Source organism: Phoenix dactylifera, unplaced genomic scaffold, assembly GCF_009389715.1.
Source record: "Phoenix dactylifera cultivar Barhee BC4 unplaced genomic scaffold, palm_55x_up_171113_PBpolish2nd_filt_p 000277F, whole genome shotgun sequence".
NCBI classification, from domain to species: Eukaryota; Viridiplantae; Streptophyta; class Magnoliopsida; order Arecales; family Arecaceae; genus Phoenix; species Phoenix dactylifera.
In genome coordinates, this window is record NW_024067762.1 from 414,645 (window position 1) to 429,028 (window position 14,384).

Below are 14,384 nucleotides of genomic sequence, written 5' to 3' on the forward strand. Positions count from 1 at the left end.
CCAAAGCAAATCATATGGACTCTAATTACTCAATTCAACATTATCAATGGCTTCCTCTATGTATCTATTATGATAATAGAAACCCTCATGATTGGACTCCACCTGAATTTTAGACTCTCCTTTTTTTAAGTAACTTTTCCCTAATGCGAAGACCCAACATGCGCTCTCTTTAGTATCAACACTCCTTCCCAGCAGAACAAATATTTTATTTTATCTACTATTATAATAGAAATTCTCTTGTTTAAAACTCTCTATTTATCTGTTATCATCAGGCTTAAGACCCAAATCCAATCACAAATATCATGATCAGCTCATGGTTAACCCAAATAGACCCATGCTGCATTATCCTTTGGTCTACATGGACTATAGACTGGATCTACTCAGATACCATTTGTCACAACCCAAAACTTTATCTCAAAGGGCTAGCTAGAAGGTATAATTCGAGTTCATTGGCTCTGTATATGTATCCAAGATCCATCCATGCATAGCTGATGTGGGACAAATACATACCTGTATGGTGTGAACATATCTATGTAAGTATGTACATACACACACATACATATAAATTCACAATCTATCATGTCATTGAATCATAATATCTATTTAGATTAACATGTAAATATATATAAATTGTTACATCGGAATTTCTTATGATTATGGTAAGGGGGGAGGTCCAATGAAAAGGATAAATGGATGAATAATCATTCACAACAAGAGAGGGAGATGGATAAAGCGTGCTACAAGCTCAAGCTATCTCATATATCAAATAGTTTAGTAATCATAATCTGCTCTTTATTATCTAACCACAGTCTATTTATACTAGTGTAAGCATTAATCATGCTCGAACTCTCAACCACCCAATTAAATGCCATTACAATTTCCAAACCCAAAATAAATGTAAACATAACTTACTAAACACAACTTACTAGAAACACAACTTACTAAGCACAACTTACTAAAACACAACTTTCTAAAAATTAAAGAGATAAGACTTTGACTTCTTGACCAGAGGTAGCTTCTTCTATGCTACATCATCCTCCCCTGGCGAGAAAGAACTCGACCCCGAGTTGTCACTCGACTCTCTATAGTAAAGTGTCAAATCTCGAACATTGAAAGTAGAATGAGTGTTGATGTTGGGAGGCAGCTCAACCTTGGAAGCATTATCATTGATCTTCTTGAGAATTCAACAAAGGCCAATCTTCCTTTCTTTGAGCTTGTTGTAGGAACCCGAGGAAAACCGCTCTTTCTTCAAGAAAACCCACACAAGATCTCCTTCATTAAAAACTTTGGCTCGTCGATGAAGATTAGCAACTCTTTCATACTTCTCATTGTTTTCTTCAAGCTTCTTTCTTACTTCATGAACTCTTGCCATTGAAGTAGCAAAATCTTCAACCTTCTTATTAGACAAGGATGGATTTGGTGCAGGTGCAAGATCAAGATAATGTTGGGAAAGTCTTCCATACAATACTTCAAAAGGACTCATTTTGGTAGAGCGGTTCACCACATAATTATAAGAAAATTCAACTTGTGGAAGAGCCAAGTCCCATTGTTTAGGCTTTTTAGCCGACAAAGCTCTAAGCAAATTTCCCAAAGTCCTATTCACCACTTCGGTTTGTCCATCCGTTTGAGGATGATAAGCACTAGTATAAAGCAAATTAGTACCAATTCTTTTCCACAAATACTTCCAAAAATGACTAAGAAATTTGGTATTCCTATCCGAAACAATGGACTTAGGAACACCATAATGCTTCACAACTTCATTAAAATAGAGATTGGCAATGTATGAAGCATCCATAGTCTTCTTGCATGCGATAAAATGAGCCATCTTAGAGAAGCGATCGACAACAACAAAGATAAAATCATTACCTCTTTGAGTCCTTGGCAAGCCAACCACAAAATCCATGCTCACATCTTCCTATGGAGCTTTAGGAATAGGAAGTGGAGTGTAACAACCGGTATTTTGAGCTTGGCCCTTGCAAGTTTGGCATGCCCGACACCTCTTCACAAAGTGCACCACATCCCGATAGATTGTAGGCCAAAAATATTTTTTCTTTACTAGAGAGACAGTTTTATCTCTTCCAAAGTGTCCACCCAAACCTCCCGAATGCAATTCCTTAATGAGGTATTCTCTTAGAGAACACTTGGGAATGCATAAACAATTCCCTTTAAAGAGAAAATCACTTTGGATGAAATAATCCTCACCCTCTTCTTTGCAAAGCTTCCAAATGCCACCAAAATCTTCATCTTCACCGTACATATTTTTGATTGAATCAAATCCCTCAAGTTGCACACTCATAGAGTTAAGAAGAGCCATCCATCTACTAAGAGCATCCACCACCTTATTACAACTCCCACTTTTGTGTTTCAAAACAAAAATATACTCTTGTAGGAAAGAAACCCATTTTACATGTCTTCGATTCAAGCTTCCTTGGCTATTGATATGTTTGAGTGCTTCATGATCAGAATTCAAAATGAACTCCCTTTAAATCAAATAAGAACGCCATATTCGAAGAGCTTAAACAATTGCATAGAATTCCACATCATAGGTTGAATACCTTTTCTTGGCTTCATTAAGCTTCTCACTAAAGAAAGCAATGGAATGACCTTCTTGGCTAAGTACCCCGCCAATGCCTACATGAGAGGCATCACAATCCACTTCAAAAATCTTCTCAAAGTCCGATAAAGTAAGAACAAGAGTGTTGGACAGCTTCTCTTTTATTTGTTGAAAGCTCTTTTCGGCTTCCCTTGTCCACTTGAAATCACCTTTCTTCATGCAATCTATCATAAGGGCCGATATAGTGCTGAAATTCCTAATGAATCAGCGATAGAATGAAGCTAATCCATAGAAACTTCTTAGCTCTTGCAAGCTTCTTAGTGTAGACCATTCTTGGACAGGCTTAGGCCCTGTTTGGGGGAGCTTTTGGAGGGCCAAAAAGCACTTTCTGGCCCTCCAAAAGTACTTTTAGATAAAAAATTGTGTTTGGTAAAATTTTCGAAAAGCTGTTTCAGCTTTTGCGGAAAGCTGAAAACAGCTTTTGGGAAGAAGCTCCAATTGGAGCTTTCCAAAAACGTTGTTTTCAGCTTTGTCGGGAAGCTATTTTTTGAACCAAAATACCCCCATTTAAATCACACTTTTTCCCCCAAAATCCTCATCCTGCCTCTTCCTCTCTCACCCATCCTTTCCCTCTCCCTCTCTATTTTCTTCTTCCTCTCAACGCCGCCGCCTCTGTTCCTTTTTCCTCTTCTTTTTTTTTTGTTTTGGGAGCTCATGGCTGCCCACGGTGGCAGCCACCATGCCGGCCACCACCCATGGCCGGCGACCCCTCTATATTTCAATAAAATAAAATAATAAATAAATAAATAAAAATAATGAGTGAGTGGCAAATAATCTGATCTAAATAAATAAATAAATAAATAAAAATAAATATTAGTAATTATTTAACCAATTTTATCACCTAGCTAGAAAATTTGTTAGAGAGATAAATGGTCATTAGAAGGATGAAAAATTAATTTACACTAATAATTATAATATTTTATATATTTATTATTGTATTATACTATAAATATAATATTATATTACATTATATCATAATACATTGATATGTTATATTAAATACTTTAATATTATATTAAATTATTATTCTATAATACATAATGTTATAGTATTATATTATAATAATATTATATTACATTACATTAATATAATACTATATCATATATTTATGTATTAATATATATTATATTTTATTATGCTCTATTATATAATACTGGTAATGTCCTTTATGGTCAATTTGTCACACAAAAGTACTTTCTCAGTTTGTTTACCAAACACATGTTAAAGTGTCACAGCACTTTAGAAATGTAGTTACCAAACAGCAAACAGCTTTTTATAAACGCTCTGCTTCAGACAGCTTTACTTCCAACAGCTCTACTTCTAAAAGCTCTACTACTAACAGCTCCCCCAAACAGGGCCTTAATCTTCTCCCCATCTACTTGAATACCTGTAGAAGTCAACACAAAGTCTAGAAAAGCTAGGCTATCGGTCATAAAAGAGCACTTTTTGAGGTTTATATAAAGTTTTTCACCTCTCAAAGTGGTTAGAACAGCCTTCAAATGCTCTATGTGCTCATCTTTGTTGGGACTACACACAAGAATATCATCAAAGTAAACAACAATAGTTTTACTAATGAAAGGCCGAAGGACTTGATTCATTACCCTCATAAAAGTGCTTGGAGCATTTGTGAGACCAAATGGCATAACTAGCCATTCATACAAGCCCTCTCTTGTCTTGAAAACGGTCTTCCATTCATCACCCGACTTGATTCGAATTTGATGATAGCCATTCCTAAGATCAATCTTTGAAAACACTTAGCACCCGCAAGCATACGAAACATATCATCAATTCGAAAAATAAGAAATCGATATTTGATAGTAATGCAATTAATGGCACAACTATCAATACACATCCTCCAGGACCCGTCCTTCTTTGGAGTTAGCAAGGCCGGAACCGCACAAGGACTCATACTTTCTCTAATGTGCCTTTTTTCAACAAATCTATAACTTGACAATTCAACTCCGCATGTTCTTTAGGACTCATTCAGTAATGGGCTTTGTTAGGAAGAGTTGACCCGATAACCAAGTCAATTTGATGTTGAATGTCCCGTAGAAGAGGAAGCCCATTAGGTAACTCATCGGGCATAACATCACCAAATTCTTCCAAGAGTGGTTCTAGCTCACTAGGAACACCTATGGTCTTCTCCTTTTTCTTTTGCAACCAACAAATAGACAAGCCCACTTTCTTTTACAAATTTTAACATAGTGAGAAAATTACTACCCTCCTCTTGTAAAGATTTGGGAGCTTTTTCCTTTTTACATGGTAAAAGAACAATCTCAATCCTTCCCATCTTAAAGGTGTAAGTATTCTTATGCCCATCATGAATGGCATGCCTATCATATTGTCACGGTCTTTCTAGGAGTATGTGACATCGATAGGAACTACATCATACCATACTTGGTCTTGATAATTTTTACCAATAGAAAATAAGATTAGGCAGCGTTTAGTAATCTTTACCTCATTGCCTTTCTTGAACCAAGCAATCCGATAAGGCTTTGGATGAGGCTCGGTTTGAAGCTTGAGCTTGTTCACCATTTCTTGAAAAGCAAATTTTTCACAACTTCCTCCAATCACAATAGTACGTACCTTGCCATGAGTTTACACCGAGTTTTGAAAATATTGGAGCGGAGCCAATCTTCATCCAAACTAACCTTTGGAGTAGAAAGAACCCTTTGGATTACAAGACTTTCACCTTCTTCCAATTCAACCTCCACTTGCTCAATATCACCTTTTTTTAGCATACACGGGCTTTGAATCATCGAAGTTTTCATATTCTTCTCCCACAAGATTCGCACGAGCATCAACTTGTCTCTTTGGGCAAGTGTTGAAATAATGACCAATTTGTCCACACTTGAAACAAGAATTGGGGTTGTTGGAGCAGCCAAAATAATTCCCACCATGAGTATTCGAAGTTGGTTTTGTAGTGTCTTTAGGAACACCACGAACATTAGAACTTGTACCTCCACCATGTGAAGACTCTCCTTTGGAGGGTGGGTAAAGACATTGTACCTCCACAAATTTCTTCCTTTCATTATGAGCAAGCTTAGCCTCTACTTTCAAGGCAAGTTGATACGCATCATTGAGTTTCCATAATTGATGCATTTCTACTTCATGCAGAATTGAAATTCTTAGACCGCCAACATACCTCGTCACAAATTGTTCTTCGGATTCTTGAAGATCATTGTAAGTCATTAGCTTGTAGAATTCTTCGATGTAATCAATCACACCTCTAGACGCTTGATGAAAATTGTTGAATTGAGAAAAGGCCATTTGAGCAAAATCCACCGGAAGGAATTTCACCTTGAGCCTAGATTTTATTTTCTCCCCAGAAGAAATCTTAGGCTTTTCCTTGCGAAGCCCATCTCTTAAGCTTTATCCCACCATGCCGAAGCATAACCACGAAGCATAACCACGAAGCCTTGTATCAACAAGCTTCACTCTTTGAATCTCCGATGTTTCCTTATATTCAAAGAATTTTTCAATGGTGCTAAGCCATTCAAGAAACTCTTCAAGTTGAAGGTGACCATGGAATTTCGATAAATCAATCTTCAAAGTGACGGAATCACGATAGAACATCCTTTCCAATCGTCCTCTAGGATTGGCAAATGGATTCTTATCGGATTCGTCACTAGAAGACCCACGGCTTGAACCACATCGCTCACTACGAGCTTCTCGATGCTCAAGACGGAAAGTAAGTTCCTCGACTTGTCTTCGAAGTGCTTGAAGTTCATCATCCCTTTTGTCCCTCATTCGGTTGCCACATCGTCCTCTACCTCCTCATGCCGCTATGAGAAAAAAGAGAATAACCCAAGAGCGTAATCATAAGCTCTGATACCAAATAATAAGAGGGGAAGGTCAAATGAAAAGGAAAAATGGATGAACAATCATTCACAACAAGAAAAGGGGATGGATAAGGCGTGCTACAAGCTCAAGTTATCTCATATATCAAATAGTTTAGTAATCACAATCTGCTCTTAATCTACCCATAGTCTATTTATACTAGTCTAAGCATTAATCATGCTCCAACTCTCAACCACCCAATTAAATGTCATTACAATTTCCAAACCCAAAATAAATGCAAACACAACTTACTAAACGCAACTTACTAAAAACACAACTTACTAAGCACAACTTACTAAAACACAACTTACTAAAAATTAAAGAGATAAGACTTTGACTTCTTGACCAAAAGTAGCTTCTTCTACACTACATCAGATTACAACAATAATATTTTCATGTGTATATGTGGGTTCCAAGACTCACAATCTATTCTGTCATTTGAATCATATTGTCTATTTAGATTTAACATGTAAATATATAAATTGTTATATCCGAATTCCTCAGCAACATTATTTTTTTTGTGCATGTAGTTTTTGTTCATACAAATCCAATCTACGAATCTCGTAGCCTATCGTCCAATCAACGAAGTAAGTCGCATACAAATAAAAAGAACAAGTACGGGTGCATCTGCTGGCATGGGAGACGATTTGTTCGCCGACCGCGAGGGAGGGCTGGGTGTCCAATCGCTTCTTATGAGGGAGGCGTTGGTTGCTCAGCATGCAGCAAGACTTATACTTGAGCTGCAGTGCTTCTGAACTCAAGTGATGATTGCCCACTATGGACCGGTTACTGCGAGTGGGGCAGCTCGGAGTGGTTGGAGGTGCTCCCTCTGGTGAGAGATCTGCAGGTATGTGCCCACTGTCTTGGCTAACACCAGGTGGCAGATCGACATTGGATGCTGTGTGGATGTGGTGGACCCTTGGGTGGCACTCTCCTGGTGAGGCTCTAGCCAACCATGGTCAACGTTGAGGCCAAAGTCTACTGAACCGGTCGGTTCAGTCTGTACCGTACCGATGCCAGCCAGCACCGATACGGTACAACCAAAGGGGACGGAACCGAACGGCCCGGTATCGGTGGGAACCAGTGCGGTTCGCACCGGTCGGTTTGCAATGGTACAAGCCCGGTACTGGCATCGGGGAAGAAGAGGAAGAAGAGGAAAGAAGAGGAAGAAAGAAGAGGAAGAAGAAGAGAGAGGAGAAGAAGAAGCTTAGCTCCTCCCTCGGGCTGACAAGGATCGTCCATTCTCCGGTGCAGTTCCGGCCCTTTCTTTGCTCGCGGGAGAAGGGGGGAAAGAGAGGAGAAGAGAAGATGAGAGGGGGGGAAGAAAGAAGAGGAGGAGAAGGGTCGAGAAGAAGAACAGGAGAAGGGAAAAAAAAGAGAGAGGCCCATGCGCGGGGGTGTAGGCGCGAGTGGGAAACGCGTCCCCGACTCGCGCCTGCGCGCATTCCACACAATGCGAACCGCGGACCACGCACAGGGAATCGCGCGCGCGCGGTTCCCCATGCGGGCTCTCCGCGCGGGGCAGCAAGCCCTGCTTTTAATGCCATAGAGCCGAACACGGACACGCGCGCGTCCGTGCATTTTTTTTTTAAAGTGGAACCAGTTCGGTACCAATAAAGACCGATACCAGTCTTTATTAGTACGTCGATTCGGTCGATGCCGTGTACCTTAGTTGATGCCATGAGCAGACTACGAGTTTGCGATCTTTTACGCCCTGAGGGGGCTGGGTGGGACACCAACAGGATCGGTTATCTGTTTGGCAAGCACCTTGCAGAGAGAGTTTAGTCGTTGCCTGTTCCAAAAAGTACTAGCTCGGATGTGAGGGTTTTGCATACGTCTGCAGCCCCAAAGTCAGAGAGAGACATTTATAGACTCCTTCGGAGTGAGCAGCACCCGAGGTAGGACTGCGCCTGAATCTGGATGTTCGGTCTTCAATGGTTTCTCTGAAAGGTGGCTTGGGGCCGGTTGCCAACGACATTGATGTTGAGCGGGCAGGGACTAGGCATCCAACCTCAGTGTCCTAGTTGCCAGGTGGATGAGACTGTGGACCACGCTCTATTTTAGTGCAAGCGAGTTACGAAGGTTTGGAGGCTTGTCGTTATCCCGTCGAATGCTCGGTGTCATTTGGGCTCCTTCACTCAGGTGCTCAGACGGTGGGCCATTGCCCCTCAGACCCGGTATGTAGCCACTGTGGTAACTTATACGTCTTACCATATCTAGTTGGTACCATATCTAGTTGGCCAGAAATGCTTTAATTTTCAGAGAGAGCAGCCCTACACCCAGATCCATCATGGAGCGGGCCCGGGCACAGGCAGCGAAGATCACCCATGCAGGTCCATCGGACAAGCCTCTGATAGCTCGGGGCATTTGAGGCTTTACATCTGCTCTTGTAGCGCCATGAACGATGTTCTTCATCTGGAAGCCCCCACTCCCGAGCTTTCTTAAGGTCAATTTTGACGGATGCATGCTAGGCGGTAGCAGAAGAGGTTGTGCAGGTTTGTCATCAGAGGCCTGTACTCCAGAATGATTGTTGCTGATGGGTGTCAGATCTTCGACATCTCCATGCCAGGGGCGGAGCTGAGGACAACTTGGGCTAGTTTGTGTCAAGCCCGGTATGTTCTGCGGGCCAGCATAGTCTTGCTCGAGGGTAACTCGGCGACAGTGATAGGCTGGATCAGGGGGCACCGGCAGCGTGGTTAGGTGCCACCCCTTACTCCAAAATATTCGGACCGTGATTGGTGGAGATGCCGCTTTTCAAGCTAAGTAGTTTATAAAGAGGCCAATGCAGCTGCAGATTGGGTAGCCTCTGTTAGATGTATGCCCTAGAAGCCAATCTGGCTGACACAATTTATTCTGGAACATAATTTTGTACTTGACTTTATTATTGAATAATAAATGGGCATATGTTTCATTCATATTGTGTGTCTATGAATCGTCCAAGAAATTAATAAGATGATGCATATTCTCAAGAGTTGAGAATTTGAGCCATATGTCATAGGTGATTAATTTCTAAATGCTCTTGATTGATGGATCATCACGGGGATGGTGATTGATCCGATGAGATTAGTGCACAGATCGTTTTTTCTTTTGTATAAACGAGTCTCAAGTCCACAGTGTAGGAACACTAAAATGATAGTGAAGGTGCTTGTTAGAGAATAAGGGTACTGAACGTGACCAAAACAAGAAGTCACTTGGATGTCTATCCACTAGTCAGTGACTTACTTGATGTTGTAGTAGTATGACTAGTTCTTTGACCTGCGATGCTTCGACTATTCATAGTGAGATTGTTGTAGTTTGACTGTACATATATATAGTCTCCATCCATATGGATCCTTGTGGTGCAGATTGGCTGCAGTAGGTTCACTGTAGGAGTAGGGTATGTACCTACATGGAATCCATCGACCTTGGTAGATAAGAAGTGATCTTATGTGATTTATAAGACTGAGTTCGTAAGACCTTGGCCAGGGCAGTATGTGAAGTGAAAAAGGAGTTTTCCACTCTCGAACTAAAGTCGAATAAATCTTGACATATGACAGACGAAGGAGTTTGCGAGTTATCCATAACCTCCATCTTGTAAGGATCCACGATAGAAGGACTGTATCATACGATAACTGCACTTAGAGGTTCATTCATTCCATTCTACTGGATAGCCACTACATGCTGCTAGGTATCACTAGTGGATGGTGAGACTCACAGAAATTATCTTGATGGTCGATGATTGCTGGTGAGATGAGTTAGAATTGTTCCAACCCATTGAAAAGAGTTTTCAATGATATTGTGATAGAGATGACAATATATCTCACAACCAAACAGAATAGAACCTATGGGGTCACACACATTAGAGGTATTGACCGATCTGATGGTTGAATTATGATTTGGAATCACAATAGTTCATGAATATCAATTTGATCGATAATTGGTTTAACCCACTAAGAGTTAGTGAATTGAAGAAGGAATAATTGCAATTTGATTGCAATTTGATTGAATCAATTGAACTTAATTAATTGGGCTTGATCTTATTAGATAAGGTTCAAAAGTCCTACTTGGAGTAGGACTTCTAGAGTCCTAATTAGATTAGGATTGCAAATTATTAGGTCCTACTTAGAGTAGGATTCCTAAAGTCCTAATTGGATTAGGACAAAAATTATATGAGTCCTAGTTTGATTAGAACTCCTAGAGTCCTAATTAATTTTGATCTAATAGATAAAGATGACTTCTAATTAGATTAGGATTGAAGAGTTCAATTGAGTCATGATTTAATTGGGTACTAATTAGATTAGGACTCTTATGGATAAGTCTTGGAGGCCACCTAATCCTCTTTAGAAGAGGATTAGACACCCAAAGAAATCAGCCCACACCCCAACTCAATTGAATGACTTGGGACGTGCGTGAGCAAAAGAAAAGGAGGGGCATAGGCCCCTCCTAATCAAGATAAGGGCTGATGGCGTGGCTCCTCCTAATTTCTAGGAGGAGTCCACGCCTAGGGCTTGGATTTAAAAGGAAAAGAAAAAAGGGGCCGGCCCCCCTTGGTTCTTTTCTTTGGTTATTGGCGGCATCCTCTCCTCTCCATCCTTCTTCCACTGCTTGAAAGAAAAAGGCAGCAAAAGGGGTGGTCCTTCTTCCTCCCTTTCTAGTCCTTCTTCCTCTTGAGATCAATCAAAGAGTTGATTGTTCAAGAAAGGATTTCAGCCATGAAAGCTCTCTACAAGGAAGCTAGCATCCCGAGGAGATTCAAAAGCTTTGATTAGTCCTCTACCTCGTATGGATACCCGTAGAGGTCCGACGTATGTGCAGCTTCAAGCGAGCCTTTCAACATTACTACGATCATCAGATGGTGGTGAACATCTACCCGCACAAGGTGAATATATGATCTTTCTTATCTAAAGTAATTAATCCTAATCTATCTATGAACGGTTTTAAAATATATTCATGCGATGAACGAATCCGTGCATGCTTCTTCCGCTGCGGATTTAATTTTCTGCAGCATGCATGGTTTTCCAACAGCCTTGTATGTGGCTGACCACTCCGGAGGGCCTATGGGTTGGTGAGGGAGAGTTGCCTGAGTACTGGAATCGTATTAAAAGTATATGAGTCATCCATTCTAACAAAAAAAAAAAACAAAATAACAAGTACAATATAATAATTTGGAGTTCTGCAGCAGATACACCTCATTCAGATGAAGGCAGGCGAGCACCTAGTTGGAGTTTTGCAGCAGCTATTAAATAGCGCATGTCATCGGGAATGCATGAAATAACGTAATCCACACGCAAGCCTAGATATTCTATGACGCCTTTTCGATCACTTCCAAGATCCATCGAACAGAACCGGATCCATCGAACAGAACCGCCTCAGAAAATCGAGGGAAAAATCGGTGCAGCGGAGCCAGTGAAAAAAAAAAAAACGAACCCGGGTGTAGATAAACCGATGAAGATCGCCGGCCACTGTTCCGTCTTTCGTTCGCCTTTCTTCTCTCCTGTCCCATCCAAAGCCCGAACACATCACCACCATCTCAAGAACGAAGACGAGCGAAGTGTTTGACGAGCTGGGCGGCCGAGAACCTAAGGGCTGGGCTCTGAGGGGTTCGATGGATCCGACGACCTAAGCCGAAGGAGGAGAATGGAAACCTAATGGAGGTGGAGAAAGCGTACCTGGAGGAGCTGCAGAACTCGTAGGGCCTGCCGCTGGCGGAGAAGACGGAAATGCCGACCTCGGCGTCGCAGAGAACGGCGAGCTCGTGAGCTTTCTTGAAGAGGCCGCTCCGCCGCTTGGAAAAGCTCACCTGGCGGCTGGCCTTGTCCTCGATTCGCCGAAGCTGGACCTTTCCCCTTCTCATCGCCGCCGCCGGAGACGCCGGAACCCTAACCTTAAGCCGCTAGGGTGGGCTCGGGGTCTTGAGGGCCGAAGAAGGAGAACGGAGAGAGGGGAGGCCCCGTGGAGGATTCCAGTCTTCATTCGCCAGTGGCACCTCGCTCCCCGCTCGGGACGCGACACGTAGGCGTGGTGGGGATGGGGCGGTTCGGTATTCCGCGGCAAAGGGATGGCGTCGCCCTCTCGTTACCGATCGATGTACTGTGCCTCCAGAGCGGCCCACTAAGTTGCGCCGCGGGATGTGGGAGCGACTCGTGTCCTGGCTTGGTGGGGTGAGGTGGGGCCCGCAAAATCGTAGGTTGACGCGTGGCAAGTGAATATTTCTTGTTAAGATATCTGCATTGCGATTAGATATTTTGCTCCTTTTTCGTCTCTTCTAACAAAGGTTCCATATTTATAGCATATAAGTTCAGGGCTCATTTGGCATTTATCTTTTATTTTTTAAAATAAAATTGAGATATTTTTTTAAAAATTAGAAACTGATGTCTTTTATTATCATGACCAGCACCACTTCTATTGCCACCATCGCCAGCTTCACCACACAACTATTATTATTGGCACTCTCACACCTCTATCATACCATCACCACCACAACCTCTACCACTATTTCTGCCGTATTATCATCACCATCATTGCTCTCATCACAAACAATATTGCTTCTATCATCACTATCGTCATCGTCACCATTCTTGTATTGCTACTATATTGCTAGTGTCTTTGTTGCCACTATTTCCGCTGCTACTATTATTGCCTTCATTATCTCTACCCTTACTACTACCACCTTGGTCATCGTCATCATATTTATACTTTTAAAATTACAATAAACATATTTATATTTTAAAATTTAAAGGTAAAATAAATTTTTGTTTTTATTTTTGAAAATAAAAGATGAGAAGTTATGATAAAGAGCATCACATTTTATTATTAGATTTTGTATATAGTTATATTATATTACATATTATTGGCCTTCTTTTCCGTCGGAACAAGATGAGAAGGAGGGTGTACGTGCCTCTGGTTGAGTCATGCAGGTAGGGTTGGAAGTAGGCCCGATCGGGCCAACTTTATGTCGGGCTATGGACTAGGCCCGAGAAAGTTTGGATTAGGTTTTGGCTTAACTATAGACCCATAGATATTTCAGGCTGAGCTCGAGTAGATCCTTGGCCTAATTTGGGTGCAGTCGAAGCCTAGGCTTAGACCAAGCCCGAAAGCTAAGCTTGAAGTCAGGCCTAGAGCTAGCTTAAAATCTAGTCTAAATAAGGTCCAATTTCTGTCCCTTATTTGTCCCTTATCTGGGCTTCACTGAACCACGACTAGGTCTGATTCAGCAAACGCTATTAATCCCATATCTTGCGGTTTATGGGATGAGCTTATGCAAAAAAGCTCCTATTTTCCCTTTAAGACTTGATTCTATCTTCTCCTTTTCTTGAAGAAGAAACATAAGGCCCTGTTTGGCAAAGCTTTTGGTGGCCCAGAAAATATTTTCCAACCCTCTAAAAGCACTTTTAACTGGTATAGTAGTATTTGGTAAAAGAATCTGAAAGTTGATTTGGCTTTTTTAAAAGGCTGAAAAGTTATATTTGGAAAAGCTTCGTTTTAGAGCTTTTTTCCAAAAAGCTTTCTAATAGATGTTAGAAAGTTGTTTTGGCTTTAAGTAATTTTCATTGTGACCAAAATATCCATAAACACATACCATAAAAATATTATACTATCTAATAATATATTAATATGTAAAATTAGTAATCATAACACTTTATATTAGAATATTATTATAATTATTAACTAATATTATTTATGTTATCATATCATATCTTATTATATTACATTATATTACACTATAATACATTATTCTATTATATTATATCATATCTTATCTTATTATATTTTAATACTATATAATACTATATTATTGTTGGGATCTAATATATGTCGCAGAAAATTTCAAAAAAATTTCAGATCGCAGCGAAAAGGCATGCAAAATTCCATTCATCGCATGAACGTATTTTTAAAAACTTCGTTTGTAGATAGATTGGAATTAATTCTTTTAAACCATTTATAAATCATT

The 14,384-nt window shown here is 40.7% G+C and overlaps 1 protein-coding gene across 5 annotated transcripts in view; it reads right to left on the reverse strand.

The window, feature by feature from the left end:
• LOC103719124 (MADS-box protein EJ2-like) overlaps positions 1-12,469 on the reverse strand; it is a 47,498-nt gene extending 35,029 nt beyond the window's left edge. For 4 of the 5 annotated variants that reach the window (XM_026809264.2, XM_008808204.3, XM_008808205.3 and 1 more), the window contains exon 1: positions 12,103-12,469. In XM_026809264.2, the coding sequence (XP_026665065.1) occupies positions 12,103-12,287 (185 nt within the window). In that variant the 5' untranslated portion in view covers positions 12,288-12,469. The remainder of the gene's footprint in view (positions 1-12,102) is intronic. The other variant, XM_008808208.4, reaches the window with a different exon arrangement.
• Between the last annotated feature and the right edge of the window lie 1,915 nt (positions 12,470-14,384).